Source organism: Muscardinus avellanarius, assembly GCF_963383645.1.
Source record: "Muscardinus avellanarius genome assembly, chromosome: 1".
Taxonomy (NCBI): Eukaryota; Metazoa; Chordata; class Mammalia; order Rodentia; family Gliridae; genus Muscardinus; species Muscardinus avellanarius.
In genome coordinates this window covers 129,346,369-129,369,043 of record NC_137786.1, presented here as the reverse complement: position 1 = coordinate 129,369,043, position 22,675 = coordinate 129,346,369, and the positions used below count along the sequence as shown (strand labels likewise).

Here is a 22,675-nt window from a genome sequence, read left to right as displayed (position 1 = left end):
GAAAATGGGTTGGTCATCTTTGCTCTAGTGAGACCCACCCAGAGAAATTAAGTATCTTCAACAGGGCAGGAAAGAGTATCTTATTTTTTGGTATTAGGGATTGAACCTGGGGACATTCTACCTCCAAGCTATACTCACTGCCCTTTTTATTTTTTTACTTTGAAATAGGGTCTTGCTAAGTTACTGGAGCTGGCCTCAAACCTGCAATCCTCCTGTCTTAGCCTCCCGAGATGTGGTGATGCATGATTACAGTCATGCACCACCACATTTGGCTAGGGAAGAGTATCTGATTGCTAAACTGTCTCTAAGAGGGGCTGGACCTGGGCCAGACTTGACACAAAATAGATGTTCCCTGTGCACCTGGGTGAGATCTTGGACCTGACTGGAACCGGCTGTATCTGGACCCAGGGAGCCAGGTGGGCTTCCTGGCTCTAATGTACCCCCAGTCTTCAGTCCTAGCCCTCTCTTGCCTTCTTAGCTCGCTAGAGACTAAACAAACTCCCTAACCCAGCGCAGAGCCTCATGTGCTACAGACGCCCCCAAGGGCTAGCAGCGACTTTATGCCCTAGACCCAGGAGATCTAGACCTCCTAGATCCATAGGAGTTAGTCAGCGGCTTACCTGGATCCATTCATGTGGTCATACTCCCTCTTGACATTGACCCTCACTGGCTGATTGATCCATTCCTGTTGCGGTGGGAGGGGGTTGATTTTGTGGGGCTGTCCATAGTCAGGACTCCCCGAAGCGGTCATGTCGGCCTTGGGGAGATGGGCCGCCGCTCCGTATGCTGAGTCAAAGAGGGACTGGTCGTCACTCACCACCGACAGAGCCTCCTGCAAGGGCAGAGAAGAGACAAAAAGCCCAGTGTCACTCTAGGCCAGTGGCACTTGCACATTGAGCTGGCAGGGTGGCCCGGGGTGGTTGGGGACAGCTTGCCTGGCAGCCCTACCATGCCACAGTTGAAGGATTCACACTGCCTGGGTCAGGTTTACCCAGACATAGTGGGGTGGGAAGAGAAGGTCCATAGAAGTGGGTTCATGTGTTGGGTATATAGACTTGGAACCCCAGAAAAAAGAGTGGGATTGGGAGGAAGCCAGAAACAGTGGTCACACTGCACAGTATGTAGTGTTGGGGTGGGCTTGACCACTAGATTCTTTAAGACCAAAGCACTGATGCCTTTTATTAGCTGTGTGGAATCGCCCAATACAAGAGGGAAATGCGAACGAGCATTGTTGTACAGCTGAGGTCAATGCGACATACCAAAGGAAGTCTAGCTCAAGGTCATACAAGGAAAAAGTGGTGTCCAGGGCGGTGGCTGGTTGATTTCAGTTATTTGTTAGCAGAACTAAGAATATCTTTTTAGAGATGCTCTGGTACATGTGTCTAGCTTAGACGAAATGCTCAGCAGTTTGCTGAGGGGCTCTCCTGCAGGTGCTGGTGTTTCCTACAGGTCTTAATATTTGATGACTCAGCCTGGCGAGGAAGGCAGGGTGGGAGAGGGGCCGCAGGGTGAGAACCGCAGTAAGAGGCCGCAGCCTATCCTCTGCTGCTGTCCCAGTATCTGACTCAGGTTTGGCTTTCTCATGCCTAAGAAATAAAGCCTCAAACTTTCCAGAGATCTACCAATCAAAGATGAGGATAGGAATCGCCCATTATCCCAAGTCACAGGAATCCAAGGCCACAGGCTGGGGTATCACATTCACTAGCACTAGGTAATTACACCAAATTAAGTTTACCACTTATCAGAAGAAAATGTAGCAATCTATAGTTGATTTATTGCCTAAATAATATATGTTATAGACTACACGGTTCTAAAGAAGAGTTGGTATAAGATATGAAGATGGCTCACATTAATCTTACACATAATAAATGATAATAAATGTTAGCAGTGATGATTATTAGTGTTCAAACAAAACCCTCGCAGATTACCTGTCATATACTAAATTGTGCCCCCCCATGCATATGCTGAAGCCCTAACCTCATACCCCAGATGGTGACTCCTCTGAGGGATAGACCTTTAAAGAGGTGATTACACTGAACTGAAGCCATTAGCATGGACCCTAATCCACATAGAGAACCCCCAGGGAAGCCTGTGAGCAGAGGCGTGGCCACATGACATGAGAGGCGCCTGTCTGCGAGCCGGGGGAGAGGCCTCAGAGGGACCAGTCCCGTTGGCGCCTGATTTTGAGCCTCCAACTTCCAGAACTGTGAGCAAATGAATCTCTGTTGTTTACGCCACCCAGCCTGTGGGGTGTAACTATGCCCGCCCTAGAGAACGTACATCTATTATATATTATCAGAGCTAGAATAATAAGTGAGTAGCACCTCTGCAGTCCGAGCTCTGCCTATGTTCCTTAAATAATTCGCATTCCAGCCCCGACTGTCCCTCCAGAACAGGTGCTCTCCATGCACCTGGGTGTCCCTTCTTCACACCTAGGATCTGCTGGGCCCCTGCATTCTCTACCCAAGGCCCTTGGGTAAGGCTCAGAAAAAAAGCTCTGCTTTGTGGGACCCCTTGTCCTTGGGCTTTTATATTCACTATTCATCCCAGCTAGGGACCAACTCTGGCACCATAGCCCAAAGACTGAACTGTTACCTGGGCAGGAGGTATTGTGGTTCCCGGTTGAAAAGTGTGACATTATAACTTCAGAGAGCTGAGCCTAAATCTTTGGCATCCCTTGTGTTCCACACAGTAGCAACAGAGGACACTTGACCACCTGGGACCCATCAGTGCCCCTGGGTGACAGGGGTAAAGAACAATTTCCAAAGTTCTGTTATAAAAAGAGGTAACACCTAAGGAATCGGGTATTGTCTTTTGCTGTGGAGAGTGTCCTCCACTCTCTGTTTGCCATGCATGAGCCTTGGAGTTTCCAGTAAAAATAGTTTCTTCCACTTCGCTCCTCTAGGTTAGGGGAGACTATAGTGCAATAACAGGGGAAAAGGAGCCAAGGAGGCAGCTGGACATGGGAACGCCCTGGTGGAGGACAGAAGGCCCCTACCGTCACTGTTACAGAAGAGGGCAGGCCAAAACGCAGGAGAAGGCAGCATCTCCAAGTTTCAGGGGATGCGCAAATGGCAAAACCAAGACCCACAGCAAAGAGGCTGCAACTAAGAAGAACTGAGGGGAAGCTGGGGTCCGGAGGCAGAGCCGGGGAGAGACTCTGAGCAGTGAGGGAGACACACTGAGAACAATTCTTAGTATGGGGCAGAGTGTGGGTGTTGAAAGGGTATAGAACCAACACAAACTCATCTTGGAATAGAGGTTTCCTTTTGAATATAGTTCACAAAGGAAACTCTATTCAAGTGGCAACATCACGAGAAGAGAGAGTATGATCTGCCCCATAACACCCCAGACTCTGGTCTAGTCCGTGCTTGGCTGGGCACAACCACTCCCTCTGCTTTTCTCTAGCAGCCTCCTCCCAAGCTACACACGTACACACTCTTTGCCCATCCTGCGTGCAGTGCCTGGTCAACTGTAGCTCCCTTGGCAGTGGTGAATACTGGGGTCATTGCTTGCCCACATCCCTCCCTCCGACTCGCTAACGGTCTGTCAGGGCAAATCCGCCCTCAGCCTCTTGTTCTCAAGAAGAACTCAGAACTCAGCTCCCCTACTTCCCACCCTGGCGTTCAGCGACTCCCCCTTGCTACAGCTTCTGTCCAACCCTTCCCCCTCTCCCTGCTCTGCTAACCAAGCCCTCCTTGTGTGGACTCCTGTGTCTTGGAGTTTGCTGGTTCTTTGGCTGTGAGCATCCTTTCTTTGCCCTTGGTGCACACAGTCAATCCTTGCCACTTCTTTCTTTCTTCCTCCCTCCCTTCCTTCTTTCCTTCCTTCCTTCCTTCCTTCCTTTCTTTGTATTTTTTGTGGGTCTAGGGATGGAACCCAGGGGCATTCAACCTCCGAGCTACGCCCCCTGCCCTATTTTTTATTCTTTATTTGAAACAGGGTCTCACTAAGTTGCAAAGGGCCTCACTAAGTAGCTGAGGCTGTCCGTGAACCATGCTCCTCCAGTCTCAGCCTTCCGAATGCTGGGATTACAAGCGTGCGCCACCACGCCATTTCTTAAAGTACATGAGGTCATCTTCACTCCATGAAACCTTCTCTAAAAGTGCCCTTAGGTTACATTGAGCTTTTAAAGCCTGGTAAGAATTCTGCTTGAGTATACACATATGCGTGTGTGCAAACAGACACACTACACACACATACCTAGACTTTATTCTCAATCATTGGTAGACAAAGGCCTTTACCCTCCCATAACAATCTGGAGAAAAGACTTGGTAGATGATAGTTAGGGTTGGGGAGGATATTCTTGTTGCCTCTGCAAGGAAAGAGCACCCGTTTGCCATAAGCCTGAGGCCAGGCCCTTCGCAAGCACATGGGCAGTTTTATGCCAGACAGCGAGGATCCTTCTCCAGACTGCTTTGGGGATGGGGTGGCAATGAGGGAGACAAGAGGAGAGGAGGAGAAAGCAGACAAGGGAACTAGTGATGGCGCTGATCACTGTCACCACTGGGGACTCACAGAAGCCACTAGGGGTCCTCTGTGGGTTTGGCTGTGGGACAGACATTTCCACTACAGACCTGCAGCTTGTTAACCATGCTTACCTGTTGCTACTTTACACATCTTTAAAGCTTTTTCTTAAACTCTTGCAACTTAATTTTTGTGTATGTGGTATTGGAGATTGAACCTAGGGATATTCTACGTCCAAACTATATCCCAGCCCTTTTTATTTTTTATTCAGAAACAGGGTCTTGCTAAGTTGCTGAGGGTCTCAGTATGTTTGCTGAAGCTGGCCTCAAACCTGCGATCCTGCTGTCTCAGCCTAAGTACAAAGATTACAGTAGTGCACCACTGTATTTTTTTTTTAATGGAAACTTAAAACTCTTACTTGTACTTAAAACTCTGTATAGGAGTGAGCATACTGCCAGTGTTTCACTAATGAGGTTTCTGTTTTGTTTTGTTTTGTTTTTTGGTGGTACTGGGGATGGAACCCTTCTACCTCCGGGCTACACTCACGGACCTATTTTTTATATTTTACTTGGAAACAGGGTCTCTTAAGCCAGCGAGGCTGGCTTCAAACCTGCACGATCCTCCTGTCTCGGCCTCCCAAGCGCGGGGATCACAAGCGTGCGCCACCACGCTCGGCTCACTGATGAGTTTTTGATAAGCATTTAACATTGCCACGAGAGACTAGATACAGGAAGAACAACAAACAGGTTCACCAACCATTCTCAGAGAGATGGATCTTCTTGAGTTTCTAGTGAGTGTACTTCTATGGATTTGGGACATTGATGATTTAACTCAGAGAAGACAAGTCATTTTCTAAAAGACTTGAGTCCAAATCGAGAAAGGCAGGAGGCGTAGGCTCCCTAGCCCATGTGGCTCTCTGCCCTGGTGTCTCTTCTTGCCCCCTGGACTGGCTTGGGAACTGGATCCTTAGAAGCACCTGTCCATTGCTGAGTGCTGGCAAGTGAGTCTGTAGGTCGTGGTGGAGGCAGGTGGTCCCTGCTCCAATAAGAGAGTGTCCCCTGGGCCATCCATGGTGCCCCTTTTCCAGAGAGCTCCTGCAAGGGGTGGCGGTTTGAATTCTGAGCTAAAGCACGTGTCCCACGTTTGGCCCATAGAAATGCCTCCTTCCCACATCCCTTGCTGGCTGACCTGGTCAGCCAGAGAGCGTGTGCCACCAATGACGTGCACAGCCTGGTGAGGACTCTATTTTACTCCATATGGGAATGGTACTTTTAGCACATCCACTAATTACTTGTAATACACCTGTGTAATCTCTATAGAAGACAAAGAGTACACAACTGGCAAAGTACTTAGTAAGTGCAAATACTGTTTACATGAGTAATCAAATTTGATTCTCCTAGCAGTTTCGTGAGAGATGTGCTATTATCACTCTGCTTTTTCAGATGAGAAAATCCATATTTAGGGAAGTGAAGTAACTTGTACATTTAGGTGGAAAATGAGCTTCATCTGGATGCAAATCCAGGTCTGCTTCCGGAGTCTGTAAATATCACTGGTCACTGGTTCTTTCTTATGAATTTTTGGTCCTCCTAATTAGACCATAAGCTTTTTGAGGGTAACTCTCATGTTTATTTGAAATCAAAGCACGATGTCTAATCAATAGTCTGAAATATCTGAGTGCCAACCTAAGCCCTAATCCAAGCTCCTTAGATAACTGTATTTATTATACTCTAGGAACTTTGGTCCTCATCTGTAAACTGGGGATAATAACCACCCCTAACCTAGTGTATTTTGACAAGGATGAAATGAGATCCTCTAAGTAAAGTACCTAATTCCGGTACTTTAAGGTTTTGAAACATAGTGAATACTTAAAATGTTTTTAAAAATCAAATGAAGAACAATGGCAGGAAGTAACCTAAGAACCACTGGGTAGGAGACAGTGTGTCTATATGGAGTAGAGTGTTGAGATAAAGCCAGAAAGATATCTCCTTCTCCTCTGTGTGCGTTACTCAAAAGCTGGCTCTCTCCCTTCTGGAGCTGGGACACCCATCTTCTCTTGCCCTTGGACATCGGGCTCCCAGTTCTCTGGCTCTTGGGCTCTAGGGCTTGCACCAGCAGCACCCGAGGTTGTCAGGCCCTTGGACTTGGACTGAATCGTGTCACTGTCTCCCAGGGTCTCTACCTATCGTGGTATATCCTGGGATCTCAGCGTCCACAGTCATACAAGCCCATTCTCCAATTAACTCTCCTATCTACCATATACCATCAATACATCAATCTGTACCTCCTATTGGTCCAGTTTCTTAGGAGCAAATTCAGGTGGGTATCTGTCTCAAGAAAATTTTTTCTCCCAAGAAGGGGGAATTGGTCCTAAAATAAATGAGTCATTTTCTGCTACTTCCTTGATTCAAAGATGAGCCAGCTTTGGAGATAGGAGTGGGCTTTATTTTTCTATATAGGTAGAGAAATCTAGAAGGCTGGTCTACAGACAGAGAAGAGGAGAGCCAGGGGTCAAAGAAGTGAAGAGTCTGATGAACTCTCTTCCTCGCTTGTCCAGCTGCTACCCTCAGGCCCCCAGCTTTTGCCTTGTTCCAGGAAAGCACTCGTATGATTTCAAAATCCCCTCCTCTTTTCTTCAACTAGCTCTGGTTTGACAAAGACCCACATAACCCTTTACGGACATCATGTGCATCCTACAAGACCGAGCACGGATGTCCCCAGGTTGGAGAAGCCCTTCCTAGCACTTTCGAGTGGAAGAAACCATCTCCTGTTCAGGATTCCTGCACCACCACAGTCATTTCTCAGCTGAATACCTACCTACCTGTATACCACCACTGCTCTTAGGCTCATGAGCATTATTTATTTTTTTATTATTACACCCAAGCCTTCAGGTTACACGACAGTGTTCTGCTCAAGTGTCCTCTCCTAATGCGCTGAACAGCACTGGGTACCGAGGAGGTGCTAAATAAATGCTTCTGAATGAATGACTCGGTGAGAGAGTGAGCTAATGAATGGACAAGTCACTTGATCATTATTTTCCAGCTCTCACCAACCCTGCAGGTTTGACGTTTTCAACTACAGGTGCGATTTGGGATGCGCACCATGAGAGCAACGTGACTTGCCTTGTCACCGAGGTGGCCTAGCACAGGGTCCAGCATGCCAGACCCTCAAAACGTGATGGGGAAGTGAATCAGTGAGTCAGCAGGTATTTGAGGAAAGATGAGTTGTAGGTGTTTGGGTTTTCCTTCTGTAACTCCTCGCCCAGGTGTGGTAAGTTTCTGAATACTGCCCACAATTCTTATCTATCATTTGCAGAAAGAGTTGTGGACGTGTCCTACTTCTGCCCCAGTATTTCTCTCCTGAGTGAGGCGAGCAGGCCCTGAAGCTCTGCTCTTCCTCTCGCTTTCACCATTTTGGAAAGATTTCACTTCCTGATGACATTTTTGCCACCTTTGCTGAGGAGGCCTTTCTGTCCTCCTCTCGCCTTGCACTTCTTCCCTCTCACCAGCCTGGGGCCTGACGTTCCTGAGCTCCACCTCTCCCCATCCATTTTGATCAGGAGACTCTGGCAAATTATTTTCCTTGGCACTGGCTGAGACAGAAGGAAAGAGAAACTATGAATCTGTTTGGTGAATGCTTACATTATTTTGCATGTTCAGAAATACTTGGAAATGGATTCCGTGTTTAAAAAAATTATTTGTCAAAAGGTTCAGAGTAATCAGGTTTTGGTGATAAGATTTAGATTCTGAAATAGGAATCCATTTCCTCTCTCTCTCTCTCTCTCTCTCTCTCTCTCTCTCTCTCTCTCTCTCTCGTACTATGTGTGGAATCCAGAGGCATTCTACCTCTGAGTTACACCCCTAGTCCTAATGTGTTTTTTTTTTCTTTCGGTATCTGGGTTGGAATCCAGGGGCATTCTACCTCTGAGCTATACCCCTAACCCTATAGTTTAGTCTTTATTTTTTTTATTTTTGAAACTGGGTCTCACTGAGTTGCGAAGGGCCTCACTAAGTTGCTGAGGTTGTCCATGAACTGCGATCCTTGAGTCTCCGCCTCCTGAATGCTGGGATTACAAGCCTGCGCCACCACACCAGGCCTATTGTATTTTTTGAAACAGGATCTCACTAAGTTGCTGAGGCTGGCCTTTAACTTGTGATTCTCCTGTCTCAGCCTCCCAGGTACTAGGATTACAGGCATGTGCCAGCCCACCTGGCTTCCATTAGCCTTCTAAACAGAGCTTATTTTGAGGTTCCATTGTTCCTTTTGAACTGTGAATATTATCCCCTTGCAGGCTCAGCCCTCGCCATCTCTCTGGATTTTAAGTTCAGGCCTCTACATGGCACAGATAGGACTCTATGACGAGGGAGGAGGCATCTGCTGCCAAGGTCATGAGAAATATAGATGGGTGGCACCTGCTTTTGTTACTCTCCAAAGAGCGTAGCTGGAGCAGAAACAGAAAAGCCTCCAAAGTGGCAGGAAAGGTTCAGGTGGCACCTCGAGGATCCAGGAATACACAAAAGAAATGTCCATCCTTGGCCTCCATGCAGGAAGGATGCAAACAGGGCTCGCAGGTGTTAGTCAAGTGCACCCAGAGTATCTGGTATCTGGGTTGGAATCCAGGGGCATTCTAGCTCTGAGCTATACCCCTAACCCTATAGTTTAGTCTTTATTTTTTTTATTTTTGAAACTGGGTCTCACTGAGTCTCACCGTGCAGGGCACACCCTATGCCTTTGTTCTCTGTTATCTTTAGGCTGAGCTTTTATTTCCAGCCCAGAGAATGACATAAGGCCCAAGAAGCACTCATTTCCCGTGGTATCTTCCCCTTTTCTTCCCCTCTGTCCTGACCTGAAAGTCCTCAGGACAGTGTTCTGTGGCCGAGGAGTCTTGCGGAAGGTAGTGGGTGAAAGGAATGTTAAAAACAACCAGACCCAGTTCCCTGCTGCTGCCCTGCTCAGTGGGCCTGTGTAGCAGCTCCCAGTTCCAGGCTCTGGAAAGCTAATCTCTGGCATATCCGTTACCCAGGTCACCATGGGGAGCACACGAGCTTTGGCTTTTTATTACATTCTTTGCATAATGACCTGAAGTCCCTTGTCTTGCCAGCCCCAAAGCATACAAAACGCAGACAAGATCCTTAGGAGCAAATCTTTGTGTCCTCTGCTGTGGGGACCCAGCAGGCTCTGCAGCAGGAGGAACATCCGGTCTGGAGTGAGGGAGGGTCACTCCAAGGCCCGTCTGAAGTTCCAAGACAGGATGGCTATTTTGGCTAGCTCCAGGCTTTGGCTTCTCCTTCCTGACCAGCCATGTGCCCATTATCTATCTCCATGCCCTAGAGGGCAGAAGGGAGAAGAGAAAAGGGAGGTAATTTTTATGGAAAGTTGGATGAAAGTTTATGAAAAGAAGGTGGGACTCATCAGTCAGTCACCAAGTATTAACTGAAAAATTCCTTTGCCTGGGGCATCATTGTATTCCCCCTAAATGCCACTGCACCATTTCCGACCTTTACTTCTACCCATCAAGAATCAAACTTTATTTCCCTTCCCCTTGAGCCCAGACAGGACTTCGTAATTGCTTCAACAAAGGGGATATCCTAGAAGCAGCCTTGCCTGACTTCCAAGGCTGGATGATAAGAGGCATCCACAGCTTCCACCTGCCTCTGGTTCTCTCGTGGCCCTCTGGCCTTGGAAATGAGCCACTGTACTAGAGGAAGGCAAACTAGCCCAAAGAGAGGGGCTCACAGAGAGCAGCATCTTCAGACTTGAGTGATGGACCTTCAGATGAAGGCTGACACAACTTGAGCATCACAGCTACTTCATGCTACTGGGCTTGGGAGTCACTTCTCATGTGATCATAGTAACTGGAACAGCTCCCGTCAGGAACCAGCCATGAGAGAACCCATGCCCAAAGGGTGTACAGGTGATTGAGAATCCTGTAACTGTGGTTATACACACACACACACACACACACACACACACACACACAGTGTGTATATATATATATATGTATATATATATGTATATATATACACACACATATACGCATATATATATATACATTAGATATATATTGTATATGTATATGTATATGTATATGTATATGTATATGTATATGTATATGTATATATACTAGAGATTGAGCCAGGGGCATTATACCTCTGATATATACTCCTAGTCCCTTCCCCTTTTAAACTGGTTCTTGCTAAGTTGCTGAGGCTGGCCTCAAACCTAAAATCTTCCTTTAACAGCCACCCAAATATTAGAGTTACAGTTGAGGGTCACCATGCCCGGATTTACTGTGTTTTTTGATGCTGGTTGGCCGGAATTGGCACCATGACTGTCTAGATGGGGAAACTGAGGAACAGGGCAGAACCTTTCTAGGTTCATTCATTGAGAGAGAATCAATCTCAGCATAAAGGCCTAGCTTCCTTGAATCACCACACAGTGGGATTTCACATAAAAAAAAAGACAAAAACATCAAGCAAAAGATAGACAAGAACCATTTTTTAAAATTAGAGTAAGTGAAACAGGTATTATGTGATAACATGACATTCCCAAGGAACATTTACAATCATGATTTCATTTAACCTTTTAAAATGGGAATTAGGGTTCTTGAATTTCTGAAAACAGAAGCCAAGACTTGCAGAGGTTCTGTACCTGCCCTAGGTCCCTCAAGGAGGGAGTCCCCTGCTGGCTCCTGACTGCAGAGCTTACAATCCTCCCCAAAACGCTGTCAGCTTGCCATCTCTAATCAGAGGCTGCACCTACCACAGCCAAATCTGCCTGGAGCCTCAAAGCACCTACTGATGGTTTGTTTGTTTGTTGGTTGGTTGGTACTGGGTATTGGCCTCAGGGGCATTCTAACTGCCAAGCAATACCCCCAGCCCTTTTCTTTTTTTCTTTTTCTTTTGGTACTTGGGATTGAACCCAGGGCCTTCTACTTCTGAACTACTCCACTGCCCCAGCCATCTTTTATTTTTTTATTTGAAAGCAGGGTCTTGGTAAGTTGCTGAGGCTGCCTTTGAACCTGGGATTCTCCTGTCTCAGCCTTTCAAGTACTGGGATTACAAGCATGTGCCATCACGCCTGCACACCTGCTGATTTTGTGTGTGTGTGTGTGTGTGTGTGTGTGTGTGTGTGTGTGTGGTACTGGGGTTCCTGGAAATCCTTCTACCTCCGGGCTACACTCCCAGACCTATTTTATATTTTTTATTTGGAAACAGGGTCTCTTAAGCCAGCGTGGCTGGCTTCGAACCTGCGCGATCCTCCTCCCGAGCGTGGGGATTACAGGCGTGCGCCACCACGCCCGGCTCATCTGCTGAATTTCAAAGTCATTTTATTGGACATCATCCCCTTTCCAAGTGCTCTGTCCCTCTCTGCTGTGGCTTGTGTGTGTCCCCAGAACTATATGTGCTAGGAACTCAATCCTCAGGGCAATAGGACTGAAAGGTGGGTCCTCGAAGATGATTAAGTCACAGAGTGTTGCCTTCCTACGTGAACGCATCAATGTCCTTTTGGCAGGAATGGGTTTGTTTTAAGAGCAAGTTTAGCCCCCCTCTCACTCAGATGTTTCTCTCTCTATCCCACGAATGTGCACGTCCTCTTTTGCCTTTCCACCATCCGCCACGCAGCAAAGAAAGCCCTCACCAGATGGCGGTTCTTTGGATTTGGTTTCCCAATCTCTAGAACCTTTCTGTTTATTATAATAACTCAGCCTGAGGTATTCTGTTAGCACAAGACACCTCTTGTCACATAAGCCTTCACCTCTTGGAGTGGGGGCTTCTACAGATGAGGACCCACAAAAAAACAGACAAGTTCCCAGAGGGTGGAATCAGAATCCCCCGTAGATGAAAGTACTTTATTTAATGGACTTTAATAAATTAAGGGAGTGAGCCTACGTAAGTTCAGAGAACAGGGTCTCTGAATTTTCCAAGGGCATGCCATACAACTGAAGCCAGCGCTGTGGGGCCCGCTCATCCCAGGCTCCCACTGGAAGCTTCTCCAGGTCTCCCATGGGCGAGTGTGTACCTTTGCCTGTTGACTTTGGGTTTTCTCGGTCTTTTTTTTTTTTTTTTTTTTTTTTTACCCTGACCACATTTAAAGGGCATCTCTAAAGATCAAAGCTAAATTCTCCTCCCACAGAAAATGATTTTACTGCTGAAAAGAAAAAAGTGCAGGAAGGGTGATAGGAGGCGTGTGCGAGTCCCAAGAAAAGAAAATATTAGTGTGTTTTGCTTTCTCTTTCTTTACAATGGGTCTGAAAGCCTTGGCAGATGCTTTTCCTTGATGACAATATAAACAATCGGAGAACCAAACTGACCAAATTAGGTTATGTATGTGTACAAGCGAATCTCACTTTCATATATAGTTATAATGAGGCAATAATAAAAGGGTCAGTGATACTCTATTGTCCATAACTCAGCAGATGTGATCACCAGGGGCCCAGTTCCTTTCAGATAATAAGATGGGGGTAACCTAAGTAGACCCTATGTTACCACAGCGAAAGGGCAAGGAGAGGGTGAAATGCTGGGCTTGCTACAGTTCTTTTCTGGATTGTCTTGCTAGTTTTGAAGAATGGGAAGAGTTAAATAAAGTTCTAACTAATGCCCAGGGGTAATGATTTGAAAAAAAAAATAAGGAACTGCCAACCATCATAACAAAACTGAGAAGCCAAGGGTGGAACCAGGCAGGAGGGTTACAGGCTCAGAAAGCTACCAAGATACCCCAGCCAAAGTGGCTATATATATTTTTTGATACTATATATTTTTTGAGACTCTATTCTGCCTGGTTTCACTGAGATGGCTGCACCAGTCACAAAAAATACTGGAATACTAAGCTGGGCTTGATAGCACATGCCTATACACTGTAATTTCAGGACTTGGGAGGCTGAAAGAGGAGTGTTACAGGTTCAAGGCCAGCCTCGGCAACTTAGTGAGACCCTGATTCAAAATAAAATAGGGTTGGGGTGTAGCTCGGATGTAAAATGCCCCTGGGTTTAATCTCATACCTTCCCTCTAAAAAACAAACAAAACTGGAATGCTGCTTGCTCTGGTCTGGCCATTGGTCTCCAAAACTCGCGTTGAAATTGAATTGCCAAAGTAACATATTAATAATAGTTGGAGTTGAGGCTTTTGGAAAGTAATATGGAGTAGATGAGGTCACGAGGGCGGGCCCCACAAGTGGCTTCATCAGAAGAGGAAGACAGACTCGATTTAGCAAGCTTGCTCCGTCTCACCAAATGGAGCCCTGTGCCAGCTCAGGGCTCCACGGTCCCCACCAGCAAGGAGGTCCTCCCCAGATGCCGAGCAGGTGAAGCTGCCCTGTGCATGCCCTTCCTAGCCTCCAGAACTGTGGGCAAAACAAGTCTCTGTTCTCCATAAGTCACCCAGTCTGTCATTTTCAGTTATGGCAACAGAAAACAGATGAAGACACTGTCATACAGGTGCCTAAACGGCTGTTCCTGTGAACCCTTCCAATGATGGGCGCAGCAGCTCCCCCAGGACCCTGCTCCCTCCCAGGTGGGTGCCCTGGTGCTCATTCCATTCAAGCTATTATAGATTTGAATGTAATCTCTGGCTTAGGGAATGGTTTTCTGATACCAGCCATGGTGCTGGGTCTGGGGAAAAAGAACTGGGACTTCTCTACCTTGGATGAAGATGGTACTTTCTGCAACTTTTCCAAAGCCTTGGGGAAAGGAAGAAGTATAGGTGGGTGTTTCTTGGACTCCTGGGGTCATGGAAGCTTTTCTATCTTTTTTCTCAAAGACAAAATTGATGCTGTAGGCTCCCCAAAGAGAGGAACCACATCAATCCATCACTGTTTATCGCCCCAGCTGCTTGCACACTTCCTGGCACCTACTAGCCTACAATCAATTCTTTTAATGAATGAAACCTCAAAGCATGATGGGAAATGCAGAGACCCTCCCTACTCTGCCAACACCTCTATACCTCTTCGACCTGCAGACTTCCCAGACTCTCCCAGCTTTAAGCAATTTTGAGGAAGCCTTTACTTCTGCCCCCCTCTACCCCAGGCTTGTCTTTTTTTAACCAACCACACCCACTGACCATTTCTCATTTAAATTTAAACATGAAGCCAATGACCACTCTCCCTAGACAACCGCTGGAGGTCCTATTCCTAGAAGCTATGATTTTACCCGGCAATTTCCTCCCGTGACAGTTGCCATGGCAACAAGAGTCCTCAGAATCATAGGGAACTCCAGAGGAAAGCCACACACAAGGGGGACCCTCGGCCCCCATCTTTCCAAGAACACCCAGGGAGTAACCCAGTAGGAAGACAAGAGCAAAAGCAGCCTCAAAAAGCAGGTGTCCTTCCTCCCAGACACAGTGTGGGGGATGTCAGAGCATTTTGGTGTCTGGCTTCAGCCAGGGGAATGCCATTTCAACCTGATGGACGGACCAGGCAGGAGAGACTCCATCTTATTTCATTTCCTCCCAGGGCTTTGGGGCAGGGGAACCTTTGAATCCATCTTCCAGCATTTTGTGGCGGCTTCCTTTCCATGATTCATGGCTGAGGAGGCAGGCGTGGTGACCTCATGCCCATCAAGGCAGGAGGCAGCTCTGCCTAGAGTCCTGAGGGTGCAGTATTTCCAACATGCGCATCTGGATGAACCATTCTATCCAAGGTGTTTAGTTCTTTTGTGGCCCGGGGCATATGGCTACCATATTGTTGCAACGACATGTGGCAAAAACCTTGTGGACAAGAGTAATGAAAGAGCTGGTGCCTACGGAACTGGGTTTTCTGGGCTGTCTTCCCCGCTCTGGCCCTGCCTCTGCCTCACTCCTGTCCTCTGTTCTGGTCCTCCTTCCATTATCATCTGTTGCTCAGTTTCCATCTGTCTTCTTCACTTACTTCTGTCTAATGCTACCATTCCTTCTCTGATTCTTTTCTTCCTGCATTCTAATGTTCTGCTTTTATGTTTTTTTGTTTTTGTTTTTATAGGGAGGGATGGCAGTGGAGATTAAAGGGAATTCTACCTCTGAGCCACACCCACAGCCCTTTCTATTTTTTTTTTTTTTTTTTTTTTTTTTTGCCTTGAAACAAGGTCTTGCTCTGTTTCTCTGTGTTGCTGAAGCTAGCCTCCAACCCACAATCTTCCCGTCTCAGCCTCCCAAATGCTGGGATTACAGGCATGCACCATCATGCCTGTCTAATATTCTTTAACTGGTTTTCTTCTCTTTGGATTAGACTCCCCTCCCTCTCTTGCCATTTTTCCTAACCTTTAGGTGCAAATACAAGATGCCGAGATGAGTTTCTGGGTTGCTCTTTGAGTGTCTGCAAGAATAGATGCAAACATGAATATGCCTTTCCCATGGTTTCATCCAGATTTCTCATCCACAGAATTGCCTTCTTGTTTTTATTTTTGAAACAAGGTCTCACTGAGTTGCAAGTAGTAGCTGAGGCTGTCCACACACTGTAATCCTCCTGTCTCCGCCTCCCAAATGCTGGGACTACAAGTGTGCACCACCACACCTCTGCCCAGTCACATCCCACCCAGGGACCAGTCTTGGCCCTGTCAAGTTAAGCCAGTGCCTCTAGGAAATCTCTCTGGCCCCTGCAGACACCAGTCACCTCTCCTGCTGACAAGTGCCATGTGCTCTACCTCTGCTGTCACCGTAGCACTTTATCCCAGGCTGCGCCATCACGGAGCTTCCATTTCCATGTGACTCTTGCCTACCTTGTAGCTTTTCACAGGCCAGTATACTCTCTCCAGCTAGACTGTGCGTCCCTCCAAAACGGATATTCTTTGTGTTTTGCTATAAAAATGATGGCCACTTACATCCTGAGTGCCTTGGTCCCTGCATCCATAAGATGGGCACAGTGGATCACAGAACCTCCTTCAGAGGCTGACGTGAGGCTTGAGCGAGCTGACCTGTGTAAAGGGCGCTCCGCTGTGCCATCTTGTAGGAGCAGAGTATTGCAGTGTCAGCTGGTACACTGCAGATGAACCCAGACTGTCAGCATCTGAATTCTGTGTCCACTCCTGTCACCCTAGGCAAGCTTTTTAATCTATTGTGCATCCATTTATTTCCCTTTTGGTAAAACAGGGATGGATGAGAGCATGCTAACCCACGCTTTTCACTTCATAAACACTCTCCGTTGTAAGCTACAAGTTCTAATATAGAAAAATGCATTATCTTTCTGGGCGGATTTATTTTCCTACAACATAAAAGGATTGAGCTGGATGATCTATAAGATCCTGGCTTCAGGATCTTATAACCATTTGCCTGGGATGGTTGGAGTGATCCTAAAACTTCATTTGCCTGGGATGGTTCCACTTCCTGCCTTCTGTTTCTAGAAAATGCTTACTAATCCAGGCTTGGTGACACAAGCCTGTCATGCCAGTACTTAGGCTGAGACAGGAGGATCACAGATTAGAGGCCAGCCTTGGCAATTTAGTAAGAACACCAGCCACTTACTGAGATCCTATTTCAAAATAAAAAATAAAAAGGGCTGGGCTACTAGAACGGAGGGAGAATGCTGCAGGATCCAATCCTTAGAATAAAAGAGAGAAAGAAAAACTTTCTAATGTCTCCCTTAGTCCCTATTTAGATGATGTGCTATATGTCCTCCCTGTCCACAAGCAAACTGGAATATCTGCAGGCACATCAGCTCTGCGGGCCACTGGCATCCTTGCTCTCTCTTTTAGGGAGGAGGTGAGGGGAGCCGAGGACAGCCTTGTCTATACACCAGAAGCCAAGCATCCTCTCATCCCGGAGCTCAGACTCCATCTCTGGTACACAGCTGGGCTTTTAGCTGGCGGCCGCCCTCATTGCTGTCGCCCACTGAGTTGGCCTTCATCCTTGTTTGACTCAAGTGCCAAACCCAGGCAGTTTGGCACAGGGGCCTCCTGTCTTTCAGCATCCATCTATAGGAAAAGTCGATATTTTGTGAACAAATCCTGCCATGGCCCTCCAACGAAAACATCTCAGTGGGATTACGTGGAGATATTTTCTTTGTCAATCTCAATAAAGCTGTTTGAGCAGAAAACCCAGCTGAAACCCACTGACAGTTCCTAGGGGTTTGGGACTGGTTTAGTTACTCCATAAAGAGCACTCAGTGTTCTACTCTTGGAAGCTTCTGGAGGTCACTGCTTTGCCCAGCAGGAGCCTGTCTGTCTGTCTGTCTGTCTCAAGGACCCATCATGGTGGCAGTAAAGGTCAATCCTTGACATTCCAAAGATGTATGGAGAATGGGAAACTAACCTACCAGGTAAAGGTGCCATGAGGAGATGCCCCAAACCTCATCAAAAATACGTCTTATATTATTATTTCTTGCTCTATCCCATTTACGTTAAGATCTATTGGTGAAGGCTGTCAGATGGCTATACTGCTATGTCCAGTTGGTCATCTGCATGAATGAGAATTTCTATATTCATTATGAGGTTGGTGATTTTCATAAGAAGGCCCAGGTCAATAGTGGCAATTCCCACAATCTTGCCCTTCTTGGGAAATAGAGCAAAATTCCCATGGGAGGCCTGAATCAAGAAAAGTCTCGGGTCTAACATCAGCCTGGATGCCTTCTAAAATATGTTAAGGAGAGCCGGGCATGGTGGCGCACGCTTGTAATCCCAGCATTCGGGAGGCTGAGACTAGAGGATCGCAGTTCACAGACAGCCCCTTCGCAACTCAGTGAGACCCTGTTTCAAAATAAAGAATAAAAAATAGTGCAGGGGGCATAGCTCAGAGGTCAAATGCCCCTGGGTTCCATCCCCAGACCCGCAAATAAAATAAAATATGTTAAGGATTCTGGAAAAGACCAACAAATGTATACTCTTCAGCATCCATATCAGAATTAAGAAAACAGCAACAATAACAAAAGTTTATCCAAACTTCTTATTTTCTTCAAGAGAAAGAATTAAATTCTTTCATTTGGCCCTCTGGACTAATGCTGCCTGGTGGAAGTTCCTATGATGGATCTGTTCTGAGGTCTACGCCGTGTCACGCAGAAGCCAATAGCCACATGTGCTTACTGAACATCTGACATGTGGCAAATGTGACTGAGGAACTGAGTTTCAAATCTCCTTGAATTTCAGTTCATTTAAATTCCAACAGCCACATGTTCCTAGTGGCTACCAGATTGGACAGCACAGTTCTACATGCTCATATCTGCTGGTTGGACTACATGCTACTGAAAATGTGCATGCCCTGTCTCATGATGGATCTTTATACATATTTGTCACACAAAAAAGCATTCATTCATGGACACAGTCATTCATTTAGCAAATATTTATTGGGTGTCTGCTATGTGCCAAGCACTGTGATAAAGGCCAGGACCATGTCAACAAAAAATGACACCACAGAGTTTTGTTTGTTGGCAATAGGGACTTAACCTAGGGCATTCTACCTATAAGCTATACTCCCAGCCTCTTTTATTTATTTTTGTCTTGAAACAGAGTCTCACTAAGTTACTGAGGCTAGCCTCTAACCTGAAATCCTCCTGTCTCAGCTTCCCAAGTCCTGGGATCATAGGCATAGGCCACCATTCCCAGCTGACACCACAGAGGGGTTTTGGGGGGTTTATTTTTGTTTTCTTGCTACTGGGGAGTGAACCCAGGGGCATTCTACATCCAGGCTACAACCCTATTTTTTAAATTTTTAAATTAAAAAAATAGAGTCCTATTAAGTTGATGAGAGTCTCACTTCGTGCTGAGACTGTCCTCAAACCTGTGATCTTACTGTTTCAGTAAGTACTGGGATTACAGGCATGGGTTTACCATGCCCAGCTTAGACCACTAAGTTTTAAGGGCATTTGTTGATTACAGTTGGTCCTCCATATCCCCTAGATCTATATCTGTGAATTAAAAAAATATTTGTAATACTTGAAAAAAATTACCTATTTTGAACATGGACAGACTTTTCTTTCTTGTCATTATTCCCTAAAAAGGTATAACAACTATGCACATAGCATTTGATTGTATTTGATATTCTAAGTAATCTAGAGATGATTTAAAGTATGTGGGAGAATGTCCATAGGTTCTATGAAAATATTATGCTATTTTGTAGAAGGGATTTGTGCATTTGTAGATTTTGGTATCATAGAGGGGTCCTGCAACCAACTGCCCATAGATACCGAGGGATGACTATCCTTTGAAATTAGGAGAATTGCAGAACTTTTTCTCCATGGACATGGCTCTGTCTTTGCAGTGAGACAACTCTATTGTCTCGGAGTGTATGAGATCTTTTGTGAACATAGATGGTCACTCTGGACAAGTGAGGAGCCCTGCATATCTACTCTGGAGTTAGCAGGTAACAATGGGAAGGGGAAAGGGCCTAAATTAAATATGGTAGGAAGAGCTGGGCTTGGTGGCACATGCTTGTAATCCCAGCATTTGGGAGGCTGAAACTGGAGGATCAAGGTTTCCGGACAGCCTCAGCTACTTAGTGAGGCTCTTTACAACTCAGTGAAACCCTGTTTCAAAATAAAGAATAAAAGATAGGGCTGGGAGTGAAGCTCGGAGGTAGAATGTCCCTGGGTTCCATCCCCAATACTGGAGAAAGAAAGAAAGAAAGAAAGAAAGAAAGAAAGAAAGAAAGAAAGAAAGAAAGAAAGAAAGAAAGAAAGGGTATAGTGGAAAATATGACATGTCTGAGGATTTAATTAAATAAGAACAAGGTCCTCAAAAGCACTCTGGAAAGTATATGGCAATTATAAATCAAAGAGATGTATTACGAATGTCACCATAAGCTCTTGAAACCGTGTGAAGCAATGGGTTCCCCAGTCACCCCAACAACATGGAAGTCAACATGGCGCCTCATGAGAAGGTAACAGGGCCCGCAGTAAAGAGAGAGGGAACAGTTAACCGCCAAGAAGGGGAATGTCAGAGGAGGAGATATCAATAAAAGAAGCAAGAAAGTTGCTACCTCATCTCATTCTCTGTAGAGCACAGAGTAGGAAGATGGGTGTTGCTTCAGCTTTCATGTGTTCCCCCAAAGTTCATGTTTTGACAGCTTGATACCCAGGTTCATATGTGGATGGTGTGGGGGTGGATTCTTTGGGGGGTAATTAGGATTCGATGAGGTCATGGGATGAGGCCCCAGGGTGGCATTTGTGGCTTTAGAAGAAGAGAGACCTGAGCTAGCACACTTGCTGTCTCTCCATGTGATGCTGTAAGCCACGTTATGATGCAGCAAGGAGGCCCTCCCAGATGCTGAGCAGAGACTGGTGCCATACTCTGGGGACTTCCCAGCCCCCAGAACTGTAAGAAAGAAACCTCTCTTATTATTAAGTATCCAGCGCCTGGGGCATTCAATTATAGCAATAGAAAATAGATTAAGACAAGGCCTGAGACTCACCACCATCCAAAGCATGTTTCTAAGGCACTGCCCCCATTGAGTAAGATGCTGTGGCTTTCACCGCAGGGCCCCGAAACACAGTTTTCTGAACTGGAGAGATCTGGAAGAGCAGCAGTAAGATCACACAACAAGATGCCTCCGCATCCTGATGGGTTGGTGTCTGGGCCCCGGAGCCTGGGTCCAAGGGGGTGGAGCTCACAGACTGGAGGCTCTTCACCCCGTGACATAGCACTCAGCTTCTTCAAGGTGAAGCCCAGAGAACAGCAGCTTTGACCTACTGTCCCTGGGAGTTCCGGCGAGAAGACTCTGCTTCCTACTGCTTTCCTTTCCCCCTTTAGGTTAACAACATTTGCAAGAAAACAAGAGCTCCGAGGCTGTGCATTCCCTCCTTCCTCTCTTCACCTACTTTTCTTTCTGATTGCCCAGTCCCCATCCTCCTGAGGCTAAGGCTCAAACATGACCCAAGCAATCGCCCACCACCCCAATGCTAAGGAAGTAGCCCTTGACCCTTGGATGCTTCTTATACCCCACCCCTCTGAAAGGAGGACTGTGTAATACAAACTCACTCTACGTCCCAGCCGTCCACAGTGATCTAACTGAGAAAGGGTTGATCTAAAATATTACTCTTATAACTCAAAGGGATTGCTTGGACTATAGTTTTGAAGGGCCTCTGTCCTCCTTCCCAACAGATTAACCTTCCTAATTCCTTTTAGTTTAAGTGAATGTTAGAACATTTGCCTTTTTTGTGCATGCAGAAAACTAACTGGGGCAAGTAGAAAAAGGGAGGAGCTAAAGGTATATGGAAATAGGACCAACCCAGCCTAAGAGAAATGAGGCTGACTGTATTTATGGGGTCTTCTTCCTTGACATCTCAACATCATCTAAGGATTTCTCTGATCCAGTTTTTAAACTCCTATGGGCCTCGACTTCCATGAGCCCCAAATAAATGTAAGGGGCAAACGATTGGCTAGGCTCAGAAAGTCAAGGGTCATAATTGTAGACGCTAGAGGGAAATGGAGGACATAGGGACTTGAGATAAGTGAGGAGAGCGACCAGTAGAATAGTGAAAGGAGACGGATAAGGGAAGTGAGGAGCGGGAGGAGGAGGCTTGAGGAAGGAAACAGTGCAAATAATACTCTGGCAATCTGCGAAGGTATCACTACCAATTTCACTAATATGTACGGGGAGTGAGGCAGGGGGATCTGGGGGTACACCAAGTGCTGTGTGCACACATGGTTTTATCACTTTGAATCTCACAATGCTGTATAATTATAGTGCACTAATGCAAGTAGAAAATATCTTAGATGATTGAATAAAATAGAAAATAAAATAACAGCGTGCATTAAAAAATAGAAAAGTGTTATCTTTAGAAACCATTATTTCAATGGACAGCTTCTTTTCTGACCCCCATTGCAAGTCAGAGGGCTTCTTAGATGATGTGCTTTCTGCACTTACGGCACAGTCATGGGATAAAAGTTGGTGACAGTCATCTATTCCCTTGAATATCAGGGCAAGTGAATCAAGGTCCATGTTCCCCTCGCTTAGGGGATGAGAGGCCCCGCCAGAAGGTCTGGCCAGGCTCAGGGAGGCTCATACGTGGCCCTTTTCTCCTGCAGCAAGAGGAAAATGCTGTCAAAATGGCTTAACGATCTTCTAATATTTCCATGCAATTAAGGCCACATCTGTCTCCCAGGCCCCCGCACTCCTTCGCTGGCGCACAGACATGAACCAAACAGTCTGTCTTGTGGATCTGGAAGGTAACAAAGAGCTCCATTCATAACTGTAGGCACTTTCACCGTGGCCTTCTTTTTTTTTTTTTTTTTCAAAGTAAAATAGAGTTTTCACTTTGAGAATAACCTGTGTGGCAAGAAAGTGAAGGATTTTTCCCCCCTAATAAATCAAAT

General features: G+C 46.2%; 1 protein-coding gene across 3 annotated transcripts in view; it reads right to left on the bottom strand.

Annotated features, from left to right (window-relative positions):
• FLI1 (Fli-1 proto-oncogene, ETS transcription factor) overlaps positions 1-22,675 on the bottom strand; it is a gene marked incomplete at both ends in the record, with an annotated part of 136,689 nt that overhangs the window by 56,868 nt on the left and 57,146 nt on the right. For 2 of the 3 annotated variants that reach the window (XM_080713977.1, XM_080713978.1), the window contains one exon: positions 621-832. In XM_080713977.1, coding sequence (XP_080570103.1) covers positions 621-832 — 212 coding nt within the window. Of the gene's footprint in view, positions 1-620; positions 833-22,675 lie in introns of those variants that run through there. The other variant, XM_080713979.1, reaches the window with a different exon arrangement.